Source organism: Rhea pennata, chromosome 5, assembly GCF_028389875.1.
Source record: "Rhea pennata isolate bPtePen1 chromosome 5, bPtePen1.pri, whole genome shotgun sequence".
Classification (NCBI taxonomy): Eukaryota; Metazoa; Chordata; class Aves; order Rheiformes; family Rheidae; genus Rhea; species Rhea pennata.
In genome coordinates this window covers 16,515,038-16,527,910 of record NC_084667.1, presented here as the reverse complement: position 1 = coordinate 16,527,910, position 12,873 = coordinate 16,515,038, and the positions used below count along the sequence as shown (strand labels likewise).

Genomic DNA, 12,873 nt, shown 5'->3' with positions numbered 1-12,873 from the left:
GCATCTGTTGGCATCTAGTGAGTAGTTTGGTGCATTAGAGGCGGCCCCTTGGGAGAAGGAGTAACAGTGTGCTGCTATTTTTGCACAGAATAGGGCTCGCCAGAGGGATAATACATGAATATCAGTGCGTATCTGCACCCTCGCTATCATTTTTTCAGTGTAAGGGGGAGGCAAAGGCTGGCAGTGACGAGCGGGAAGCAAACAGCCTTCAGCGATACCTGCCAGGTGGGCAGTGGGTCTTGCTCCACGGACTTTCTACAAATAGACAGCTGCCAGCCAGTAATGTAAGTCATGCTGCTGCTGCTCTTTGCAGAGGGGCGACTGTTTCTGCTAGCTGCTTGGCTCGATTTGGCCTTTTTTATGATAGTCCAGCATAGCATGACAACGCAGCTGATTCACTGCAACATCACGGGGGTAAGGACTGCAACCACATCATCTCAGGGAAGGCAGCGGGTGGACAGGAGCGCAAACTCCCTCTCTGCTGCTCAGCCGGACTTTTGAGGTTGAAAGAAAGGGGTGTGCTACACTTTAATTATCCACGCACATACCCCTAGCTTCAACAGTTAAACTTTGTAGGTATTTTAGATAGGAGCTGGTCTTCTAGCCAGCCTGAAGCTCTGCTGCACTGTGCTGTAATCCCGTCGCATTTTAAATGAATGTGCTTGAATCTAGTAATTTTCCTGATGGCTAGCCTCCAGGGAAACGGTGCCTATCACTTGGTAGGTTTGAGGGCTGGGTCTGAGTCAGCTCTCAGTCGGGTGGCAGCTCCAGCTCCACATGGCACTGGTCCCCTGCCCTGCCCCAGGAGGACACTCAGCCCCGGCACAGGCAGCAGAGCTGGTGCTGGGCCCTGCCGGCACCAGCACAGCTGAGGCAGGGGGAAGGCGGCAGCGGGCAGAATGCCGCTCAGCCACTTTCTCAGCTACGCCAGGGACCTCCGTGCCGCTGTGCCAGCCCAAAGGGAGCAGGGGCACGCGGGGTGATAAGCTGCAGCAGCTCCCTCCCGCTCAGATGACTTCTCTCTCTGAAGCAAGGAGGAACAGGAAGGAATTTTTGTTCAGAGAGCTCTTTCCAGGGCACGGTGTTTCTGGGAAGGATATATATATAGATATTCATATTTGTATTAATCAGGGTGGTGTCCTAGTCCTCAGGCAATCGGAAGCAAAACTAGACAGTCTAAAAAGCAAAAGTTGTTATGTAAAATAGTGTGACTGACAGGTTCTTCTCTCTCTGTTTCTCTCTCTCCCGGTTCCATGGTGGTGTGATTCAAAGCAACGCCCTGTGAAGCAATCCCTGAGTGCTTGCATGTGCAGAGAGTCCCACTGGAAATGCCTCCTGCTCTCCATCCTCATGTACGGCTGTCTGGGTGCGGTGGCCTGGTGTCAGCTGGCTCGGGTCACCAAGCTCAGATTTGATAGCTCCTTCAAGGGCAAGTCCATGATCTACCACGACAGCCCATGCTCAGATGGCTACGTCTACATCCCGTTAGCCTTTCTGTCCATGCTGTACGTGGTATACTTGGTGGAGTGCTGGCACTGCCATGTCAAGAGGGAGCTGCAGTACAAGGCTGATGTGGACAGTGTCTACGAATGCATCAACCGTATGCAGCAAGCCACCCCGTGCATCTGGTGGAAGGCCATCAGCTACCATTTTGTGCGGCGTACCCGGCAGGTGACCCGGTACCGCAACGGTGATGCCTACACTACCACGCAAGTCTACCATGAGAGGGTCAACACCCATGTGGCTGAAGCTGAATTTGACTACTCTCACTGTGGATACAAGGACATCTCTAAAGAGCTCATGGGCCTGGAGAGCTACACAGCCACCAAGCTGAGGTTCACAAAATGCTTCAGCTTTGCCAACATTGAGTCTGAGAACTCTTACTTGACCCAGAGGGCTCATTTTTTCACAGAGATTGAGGGGTTGGATGACTACATGGAAGTGAGGGAAGGCATGCAGCTCAAAAACGTGGACTTTAAGGAACTTATGATGGCCTATGGAGACCCAGATCACCTCCCATGGTACGTGTCCCACTATGCTTTCTGGGTGGCAGCTATCTTGATGATCTCATGGCCACTGAGGGTACTCATAGAGTATCGGACAGCTTATGTTCACTACCACGTGGAGAAATTGCTGGGCCTGGAGTACACAGCACCTGCTGTAGCAGAGGAGCCCTTGTACAGGTACCGCATGCCCAGGGACACCACTCAGGACAGCACTGAGCTGGAGTGGCATATCTGCACCAACCGGCAGCTGATCCCCAGCTACTCAGAGGCCATGCTCATGGATCTGACGGACTCCCCAGCATACAACAGCTACACGGTGTGTCAGTACAGTGAAGCAGCCCATGGCTGTGAACGCTGCAACCGCGCCTCCAGCACCTCGTCCATCTTCTCACGCCACGCTTTCCACAGCTGCAGTGGCAACTCCCGCCTCTCCCTCAACACCAGCCGTTTCTCCCTCTGCCGCATCCACGGCTCCCACAGGACAGGCCTCTGGAGAAGCCGCAGCAGCAGCATTGCTGACCGGGGCTGCCATGATGAACAGTGTTGCTCCTACTCCAGCCAGTTGGCTGTCAACGAAAACCCTCCAACCTACCATGACGCCCGCTTCTTCCCCGTGTTAATCGTGCACAGGCCTGAGGGGCATGACAGAAGGCATTTCTACATTAGACGCTCTTCCTGTCTAGAAACGTCGCTGTGATGAGTCTCCGTAGTTTCTTAGTTCCCCTGTCCTGGGACAGCTCCACCTGGGACAGCTCCACCACGGTCTGTAGAGATGCCACTGGCAAGGAGCCCATAAGCTTCAGATCCCACAGTGGGCTCCAGGACAAGTTTCTGATCTCAGTTCTTCTCCCTGCCATTGCAAGAGGATATATTCACGCTGAAAAATAGCTAACTTCATTTCCAAAAGCGTCTCTGCCTCCTTCAGGTGATCTCCCTGTTCATTCTCTTCCCTCTTCCTTTCATTCTGTTACTCATCCCTCTTTGTTCCTTGGCTCTCTGCCTCTCCTCCCATCCTGCTCTCAACCTTTTTCTTGTAGTTTAGTCAGAGTATTTGACAGCTGTTTCCACTGGAGAATTTTTAAAGCCTTTGCTTTGCAGTGTGTTTGCTCTCTTGGATGCCCTGCAAGGTAAGAAACTTAGGCACAGCAAGGGCAAGTGAAATGCTGAAAGACACACAGCCAGTTACTGTTGAGTCAGAAGGAGAATTCAGATCTGCAGGATCTGAGTCACCTGCTGTAAACCCAAAACTAGGCTTTTTTTTTTCCCTCTGTTCACAAATCTTTTTTTATCTTCTCATTTATTCTTTCTTTTTTTCTCTCATTTTCCTCTCTTCTCTTTACCCTCATCTTCCTTTTTTTGCTTTCCTCACTTCTGCTTTCCAATTTTTCATAGTACCTTTCTGGGTTTTTGCCAGTGAGGGTGTTTTTCAGGGCATAATTGGCTTCCATTGGCCAAGAAAAAAGGTATTTGCAGCACAAATTTCACTGGCCACTGGCACAAGCACAGGAAATGTCCCTGGGAAGTTCTGAAGACTCCCATTGCAGAATAACAAAATGCACTGACAAAGCAAAAAGCATGCCCTTTTCTAACCTTGCCTTTCCTGGCCCGCAGTGGAGACAGTCTGCAACGTTTCCAGCTGTAGTTAACCTCCTTCTGCTCCACCAGTTTTAGCAATTGTTAGGAGTCACAATGTAGATCAGTACCCTGTTAGCACCACTGTTTTTAGGACTATGGGCCTAGTTCATGGTTATTTCATTCCTACCACTTGCTCAGAGCTGCAGGGGCTGGAAGAGAGGAGAGAGGCAGGGTAAGAAAAGGTAAATATGGTATTAACCCACCATAATGTACCTCCTGACAGTCTGCAGTTGTCAGGAAGCTCTTCCACCCAGAGTGTACACGAGAGCAATCCCAGGACTGCTCTACTTTACCTTCCGCTTCATTGTGCCCTTGGAAGGAGTTTTGGCGTGGAGCTGGCTGCTGCTGCTGCTGTCCCACTTGGGCTGTGGCTGCCCCGGGACAGGGAGGACAGCCAGGAGCCAACCTGAACAGTGCTCCTGCAGGGCTGCCCTTGAAGGAGGTGCAGAGCCGCCAATAAACTGTTAGATTGGTCCATTAGTCTCAGCAATATGAAATCCAGAATAAGCCTGGTGCTGGCAGAGCCGCCTGGGTGTTAGCTGGCAGGGCAAGCACTCTGGGCTCTCTTGGGGGCCTCCTGCCTCCCGGCTTTGCAATGTGGCGTAGCAGGAATATTTCCTGTTCTGGGCACCAAGGACCAACCCAGGAGCTTATGGCCATGCTTGGGACCTACTCGGGACCTCGCAGCCTGCCGGACCTGCATCCAGCAAGGGGTAGTGCAAGCTCTGTGCAGTTTCATTGTGAGGATGGCGGAGCTTATTATCAACTTGCAGGAGAATGCAATACAATTGCAATACAGTAACTTTCAAAACAAAGTGTTATAACTCCCTACAGCAAATAGGTAAGACACCTTGTCCCCAGAGGGGCTGCCAACAAATGCTTCCTCCCAAGTCAGTTTTGTGTGTATCTACATGTAATATGAGATTTGTAAAGTCATATTAGTATGTGTAGATTATATATATAACTGTGCATATTTATATGGTGATTTCTTATGGCATTGACTGTTGCACCATGTTAAATATATTTTGTTTTGGTTTGATGACTCTGTTTTGATGTACTGTATTTATTCCAACTTCAGGAACAGAAACATTCCTTAGCAGTGGCAATACCTGGCTGACCTGCTGCAAATGACTGCATCATCAAAAAGGTTGTTTACATTTTTCTTAGTTGAATTTTTTAACTGTAAATGCTTTATGCAGAATTTACATGACATTTTCATTCTGACAACTTGGCATTTACTGCAAAAAATAGATAACACATGTGATGGGTTAGTTTATCACCTCTAAAAAAGAATAACCTTCTCAGACGTGTGGAGGAGCCATATTTGGACATGGGATAATGTTTACAGCTAGACTGGGGCCAAAAGCCTAAACTGGATAAAGGCCAAACTTAGAAAAAAAATCCAAACTTAAATCCACCCTACAATGACCAATCCCGACCCCCCCATCCTGTGCCTCCTACCACCCCCAGGAAGAGTTGAGAGAATCTGGGAATGACGAAGTAATCAGATCTGAGCTCAAAGCTCAGAACTCACCTCTAATTTACTTTTATTCTTGAAATGGAGTAAGTGCAGGTCTTTAATATGGTTCTCTATCTTTACACTCATTCACACAGAAAGTTAAAACCAGCACATATGGAAGGTTTCAGAGCTGGAGGAGGCTGCAACTTCAAGCAACAGAGATGCTGGAATATTTCAACACCATTTCTTATGGAAGGAGGTGGTAGGGAGGAAGACAAAGAAGAAAGGAGAAAGGACAACATGGTAGAAAAATATAAATTAAAAAAGAGCAGAGTTCAGATACAGCTAAGATAATTCTCAGAAAAGCAGCACACCTCAGTTATGGCAAGCCCCAGGCACAGGCAAGATGAGTTTCAACTCTTGTGTAGCTGCTGCAGCCACCTGTGACTTGAAATACCATGTCCAAAGTTTGGTATGGTCAGGCTGGCCACATGCATGTCAAGACTGTGTTATATGTGGGTCCATAAAAGTAGCTGCACTAAAACAATGTTATTATCTGACGTGAACAAGCTCTAGCAATCCCGTCGTTAGGATGGGCTGGGCCGAGTATGGGAGCCTCATTGTCTTAAGCTCATCGCCAGGTCAGTGAGTTTAACCTTTTCATCGTCCCCCAAAGCCACTATAGCATCTAGCAGCTCTCAAAGGGTCCTCGGCAGGGTTTGAAGAGCCAGAGAATTTCTGCTTCCTCTTTCCTTCTGTTTTCACCTGGCTTTGGGATATATGTTTGAGAAACCATCCCCAAGCTGTATGTAAAAGCCCCCGACACAAACAGGATAGCCTCCAGGCTCCCTGCTGTCCCTTGGAACATCTAGTGGTAGTAACTGGAAAGCTGGGAGCAGCTCCTATCCTGGTCTGGGGTTGAATATTCTGATTTCGACAGATCACCACTTCAGGAGGCATCGGAGCAGTCATCGGAGTCTCCTACACAGCAGAGCAGAGCTACTCCTGTGACTTTTGAATGTCACTTCATTGTCCCTCTTGCCATTACTTCAGCTTATGAATGCAGGATGACAGATCTGTCCTCTCATGATGAAGGGACTAGTACTGTTTTTTGAATCCAGAATCAGAGAATGGAGAGGACATGGTTCTCAAATCAGCGTGCAAACAAGGCAGCTCTATGAAAAATACCCTGTAGAAAACAAGGGGATTTTGTATCCCATTGCAGACAGACAATTTCAGCAATAGAGCAATGGGTGTGAGCCAGCAGCTTTTGCTAGGGTTATGTCTTCTAATGTACAACATTGGCACTTGGAGGCGCTTTCTGTGGATAACCCACACTTGTCCTGTAGGATCTCAATAACTAGAAAAGGCTGAAAATCAGAGGAAGGTGAGGAAGTCCAGCAAGCACCTCTCTCCTTCCCTTCTGCCCTTCCTCCTGCCCTTCCTCCCTTCCTCTTTTCCTTTCTTCTTTTTTCATTCTCTCCATCTTCAGAAATCTCCCATCACTGAGAATTCACTGCTGATCATTGTACAACCCTTTAGGCATTTTCTAGGACGTGCCTACACCACCCAACAAGTCCAGTGAGACATGACAGCACACTGTCGCAACAGGAGAGGTACGGAGAGGTACGGAGAGGAACCAGTTTATTTATGAGCCACCGTGCCATGTCCTTCAACTGTGCGCAGGGAGCACTGTCACTGGTAGCCCGTCGGGAGAACAAAGCCGAGCTACTTCATTCAGTGACACTAGAGGCCAGGAGAATTTATTTGTCTTCAGTTCCTAAAAGCATTTCAGAATTACCAGTTTCTTTGATTTCCGCATGGTAATATCGCACTCTGTAAGTTTTCTCACAGCAGTTTACACTCCAACTGGCAGTGCATACAGGATTTCAGTCCAATTTTCATGTGGTTCTTCCTGCCTATCACTATTGACATAAAGCCCTTCTCAGAAGAGCTGAAGCCAGATCCCCACTAGTGAAAATCCACATTGTTCTGCTGCTTCCAGCAAAGCTGTGCTGACTTACACCAGTCCAGAGCCTGGCCTGTGTCATGCTACAAAAACTTCCTATCACGTACAAATGAGCTCTTGTTGATGTAGGATTTTTTGGTTTGGGTTGGGGCTTGGGTGGGGGCACTGAAGAATTAAAGCCAGACAAAAGGAGAGGAATGATTCTGATGGACATTCTCTACCTTAAGAAATTTGTCGACATTTGGGCTGAAAATCTTCTTTCTAAAAACTGAAGTGAAGGAAAGAGAATAAATCACAAAATGATTAAAAAAAAAGCTTTTCCTTATTCAAATAGCCATAAAAAGGAATGGCATTTCAGCATGAGCCTTGCATACATTTGTGAAGTTTGCTTATCACTTATTAAACTCACAACTGATACTCGGGGACAGGATAAGCAGCACCTCTGGGCTGTGCTTTAGTCTCTGTCTCCCGTAGAAAAGCCAAACAGGTTTATATGGAGATTAATTCCCTAATACTGCAAAGCCCTGCCCTTCCCTTCCTACCTTTGGGGTAGTCATATACGTTATTTGGATGAAACTTAACATGTTCCTTGAAGTATAGGCAAGCCGCGGGCAGGCAGCGTGGGATCGAGCCTCGCTCTGCCACTGACTCCCTGGATGGGCTCGGTCAAGTCACACCGCTTGCGTGTGCCTCCTCTTCCCTGTTTGCGAAGCGGAGCTTTTCCTGAGCCCACGGGGCCAGTACAGTGTAGTAAGCTAGGCCTCCGTTACTGTAAAGATGCTTGAAATCCTCAGAGGAAAAATGCCATGTGAACACAGTGTTATTATAATGGCCACTACTTTTCTCATGAGACAAATAAAATCTAAAAATACAGCTTCTTTCCAGAAGCCGCTATCCACATGAGTAAGTGCAGAAAGACGCAGCATACATACATAAATGGGTATATATGGATACACGGGGGAGAGGGAGAGAGCAATGACAGCGAGTGTGCTTTAAACTCTTAGCAAACATGCGCAGAGCCTTGCGAACCGAACCGTCGTGATCGCAGTGGAAGGTGTGTCACGATTCCCGTCCCCCAGGGCCCTGAGGCTTCCTGCAGGCTCTCAGGGGAGGGAGATTTGTTAGCATCTCCTCCTGGCTTCTTTGCCGCAGCTTGAGGAAGTGGAGAGGGAGTGACATTTCCATTCCAGTCATGAAATCTCCTTGGCATTGCTCCAAAATCCTAGGAATTCCTAGCAGAAATGCAAATGGCTGTTCAGAAAAAAAAAAAAGGAAAGAAAGAAAGAAAGAAAAAGAAAAGAAAAGAAAAAGTAAAGAAAAAGAAAGCGATCAAAGCCCGGGACTCGGGGTGGAATTACATGAGCTTGTTGTGCCTCAGTTTCTCCATCCATCTCATGGGGCTGACACTATTTCAGCACGCTGCTCAGCTTACCCAGGTGTCCCGATTGCTGCAGGAGCCACTGGGTGAGAGCGACACCCTGACGGCTATTGCAGGCCTGAAAACTGCATCCTGTTTCAACGATACTTGCTCCTTACGGTGTCTTTCAACTGGGCTTCTCCCCAGAAGTCCCACGAAAAAGACAGTGCCAGGAGATCTGGGGGTATTTGATCTGTCAGCGACTTTTTCCACACCGTGCTGGCACCTTCCCAACAGATGCTGGAAGCAAAGGTCTCCTAGCCCCGACCTCCCCCTGCTTCCCCGCGGCGGCAAGGAGAGCCGGGCCCGGAGGACGCGGGCCCCACTCCCGGCCCGGCCCCCGCGGCGCCGGCTCCGCTCCGCGCCACGTCCCGGCGGCGGCGGCGGGCGGCGCCCGCGGCCGCATATTCATGAGCCGTGATGTCAGCGGGGCCCCGGCGCGGCGCGGCGCGGCGCGGCCGCCCCACAGCGCCATTTCCTGGCCGAGAAGGCGGCGGCGGCGGAGGGATAAGAGCGAGCGGCGCGGCCGCGCGCCGGCAGGGGGAGACCGTCCTGCGGCGGCGCCGGGCACCACGGCCGCCGCGACCCGCTCCGCCGCCGCGGCCCGGGCCGGGGCCGCCCGCCCGCCTCTGGGGCCGCCGCCGCCGAAGTTGTCGCGTCGCTGCCGCCGCCGCCGCCTCCCGGGGGCGCGGGCGCCGGGCGGGGCTGCGGCCGCCCCCCGAGCCGGCGGGAGCCGCGGGGAGGATGGTGGAGCGGGAGAGATGGAGCTGAAGCGGAGCATGGCGATCCCGCGGCTCCTGTGGCTGGGACTGTGGGCTGCGGTGCTGCGGGACGCCGCCGCCGCCGCCGCGGCAGGTGAGGCGCTGACAGCCCGGCGCGGGGCGGCCCCGGCGCGGGGCGGCCGCCGAGGAAGGGGCCGGGGGAAGGGGCCCGGCCGTGCCCCGGCTCGGCGGCGCGGGCGCCGCTGCGCCCGGCCGCGGGGCTGCCCGCGCCGCGGGGGGGGCGGCCCGGCCGGCTCGCTGCCGCGGCTACAGGTGGCCCGGGCGGGCGGCCTGGCGCGGCGCCGAGCCCCCGCGGGGGTCCCCGGGGCGCTGCCGGCCTCCCTCGGCCGCGGGGCCGCCGCGCCGGGGCTCTGCCCCGCGCCGCGGTACCGCCCGGCAGAGCGGCCGGCGGCGGCACCCGCCAGCGTGGCCGCGCCGCGGGGAGCGGTCCAAACGCTCCGTTCGGGCCGTCCGCGGAGACGCTGTGCCGGGGCTTGCTCGGCTCGGGTCGGCGCGGAGCGGAGCCGGGTGCTAACGCGCTCCCGAGCGGCTTTCGTCGCGTTTTCCTTCCTAACTAACGCTCCGGAGTTTCGCCTCTGAGTGGACGCGGAAAGACGCGGTGCGGGAGCCCCCCGCCGACTTGGCGTGGAGCGGGGGGCGGCGGGGGGCTGCCCCCGGGGGGGGGGGGGCTGCCGTCGGGGGTTTGGGGGGCTGCCCTCCGTGCTTGTCCTCGGGGGGCCGCGTTGTGAGTCCGGTCGCTAGACCGCGGGACCTTTCCCTGAGTGTGCGGTGGTAGACATCGTCCTTTCACCACCCCAAAAACAACTTTCAAAACCTCCCTACCTCTGTTCTTGTAATCAAAATATTCAGAGGTGGCAAATTAAAAAAAAAACGCTGCCTGTTTTGACAACCAGTGTGTTCCAAAGCTGTCCGTTTTGTCTGACAGCTAGTTGATAAGAAATCTAATACAATTTTATTTCCTAGTAGTCAACTGTATTTCAACTTTTGCAGCTATTACAGGCAGGCTTGGAGGAGCCTATTTGGATGAGATTATTTCTTGCACTGGTGCGAATGTTATTAGATGAGAAATCAGGAGTGGGAGAGTCAAAGGAGGGAAAGTGGAAATTAAAATCCATATTGATGTCCTGTGCTCTCCTACCTTTTACCTGCAGAAGGACATGCTTCAGCTAGGAGTGATCTTTCTTTTTTTAAAAAAACTGTGACATCTATTAAAGTTTCCTGATTAGGATTTCTTCCTTTCAGTTGATCGTGATGGAGGGATTATACTTGCATGTTTTAGAGAATTACAACCTAGGCTGTACATTTGTGCTCTGTTTTTATTTCCTCCATCATTAATTTGTAACCATAAAGAGTCTCTAAAGACACTTCACTGTTTAGTTTGTGGTTAACTCTTTCAGCAGAGCAGTCTAAGGAAAGCAAAGTTATTTTGCTGCTCCATTAAAGCACCTGTAATTAAAGTATCTGTCAATTTGTATGTGCATTTAGCAAGCTGGCTATGTTAGTTTTCTGTAATACAGAAAGAGCTACTATGAAGCTTTCATGTTTGCTTCCAATATTGTGAGTGGGGAAAGGGAGGATGCTTTCTGGCACGCACTGGGACATGTAATTTGTGTTACAGAGGAGTTAAGTAATGCAGGGTTAGATCATCCTCACCCAAGGTGATTAAATCCTTAGCCCTGCAAAAGAGCTGCAGCAGCTAAACTAAAGCGATCATCCCAGTTTTTCCACGCTTTTAGTGAGTTTGCTAAGTCGGTAACAACAGATAGAAGGGCAAAAGACTGAGTATTGGAAACCAGCCGTTAACAGGCAGGGAGAACTCATTAAAAGGAGGAGTGAAGTCCTTCTGCCGGTGTGCCGCGGTCGCTCCGGGGCCCCTGGCGCGCCGCTGAGCGCTCGCTGCCGGAGGCAGAGTGCTAGCTGGGCACACAGCGTGGGCTCTCCCTCCTGCCCGCCTTACAGCAAAGCTGGGGGCGCGCTCGGCCGCCGCTGCACCCTGCGAGGCCCGGCGGGAGGGGACGCGTTGGCGGTAGGGAAGTGGCACAGCAGAACGTCTCCGTGTTGGGTCACGGTTCGGGCTGTAACAGAGTTTGATAGGACAGGGCTGTTTACTTCACAGCGCTCTGGATTTCACAAGTGGCATTTTTCCATCTGGTTTCGTAGGCTAGCAAGGCATCCTGTTGGAGAGCTTTCGAGCTGCTGAGCTGCCTTAAGCTGTAATGTACTATGATACACGGTTGCACAAAAGCCGTGGAATGCCTTTTTAGAAAGGATGTGGAGGCCACTGCCAGGGCATATTATTGAAGTAGACTAGATCTGATCTGGTCTGTCAGTCCTGTCTGTGCCACTGCGTAGGAAATAGCTGCTCTCTCTAACAAAACTAGCTTTACATTTATTTTCTGCCTTCCTGCTTTCCCACGGTCTCCTTTGATCCTCTGGTTCTTCCTTCGTATGCCCATCTTTCTTAAACGTACTTACACAGTTGGCTTCCGTGTTTTCTCATGGTAACGCATTCCATGTATTCACTTCTGCTTGAGGGAAACACTCCCCATCCACCCACACATGCAACAGTGCTCTGGGCCAAATTCTGATCGCTTCTGTGTCAATGGAAATCTGAGCAGCTCCACGGACTCCAGCCCTGCTGTTTCAGTCACAACTACGTAACTCTGAACCCTCTGACTGGACTGAAGGGTCAGGGAGGCTTGTTCAAGCCTACACCCACATCAGGCAACAGCAATGTGTTCTGTAAACAGCTTTGCTCCTCTGCGAGGTGTACTGGAAAATACGCTTTGCTTTTGTGGGTTTAGTAAATTGCAGAGCAGCTTTCTGTAATGCAGAGGAACAGGGTATGCTGAATAACATGGCATAATTGATTCTTTCTTGTATCCCAGCTCTTTACAAATGCACACAACAGAGCAAGTAGGTTGATTTCTTAGCAGCGCGGGAACACCCTAGATGAAATTCAAGCCGGAGGAGGAGAGGGAGGTATGGTACTGTACTGAGAGGACCCAGTTAGTGCTGCTGGATTGCTGGCACAGCGAAGCTCCCAGCATTTCTGTCTGGCTCTGCCTAGGCGCTTCTCTGTGGAAGCTCACCCAGCTGCTGTGTGAGTGAGCACTGAGCTGAAAAAGCCCCAGGTATGGGCTGAGCTGTCACCTTTCTCTGGCAGTTGCAATTTCAATGCTTGCCTTTGGTTATTGCATATCAACACAGTAGAGCAGTGATGAGACTAGCAGACCCCTGTGCAGTGTTTGCTGGTAGGGTATGTGATTCCAAACCACCAACCTAGAGTAATTTGCTGTACTCCAACCCCCCTTCTTCTGGGGGCGGGGCGGAGTAGTGTTTCTTTTTTTTAGGTATGAAATTTACAGGACCTCCAATCAAATTAAAGGTGTCCCAGGGTCAACCCGTGAAACTAAATTGCAGCCTCGAGGGAATGGAAGATCCCGAGATGTTGTGGATCAAGGACGGAGCAGTGGTGCAAAGCGTAGACCAGGTGTACATTCCAGTAGATGAAGAGCACTGGATCGGCTTCCTCAGGTACAGCAGATGCAGAGAAGGAGGAATATCACGGAAACTTGCACAGTGTTCTGCTGTCGGCTATATCT

At 51.3% G+C, this 12,873-nt stretch overlaps 2 protein-coding genes across 4 annotated transcripts in view; both read left to right on the top strand.

The window, feature by feature from the left end:
* The first annotated feature begins 1,278 nt into the window (after nt 1-1,278).
* LOC134141363 (transmembrane protein 151B-like) lies at nt 1,279-2,703 on the top strand. Its single transcript, XM_062577550.1, has one exon. It carries the CDS (start codon nt 1,306-1,308, stop codon nt 2,701-2,703), a length of 1,398 nt encoding a protein of 465 aa, XP_062433534.1. The 5' UTR covers nt 1,279-1,305.
* Nucleotides 2,704-9,172: 6,469 nt separating this feature from the next.
* TYRO3 (TYRO3 protein tyrosine kinase) overlaps nt 9,173-12,873 on the top strand; it is a 41,863-nt gene continuing 38,162 nt past the window's right edge. For 2 of the 3 annotated variants that reach the window (XM_062576825.1, XM_062576824.1), the window contains exons 1-2: nt 9,173-9,341; nt 12,622-12,805. In XM_062576825.1, the coding sequence (XP_062432809.1) occupies nt 9,248-9,341; nt 12,622-12,805 (278 nt within the window). In that variant the 5' untranslated portion in view covers nt 9,173-9,247. Of the gene's footprint in view, nt 9,342-12,621; nt 12,806-12,873 lie in introns of those variants that run through there. The other variant, XM_062576826.1, reaches the window with a different exon arrangement.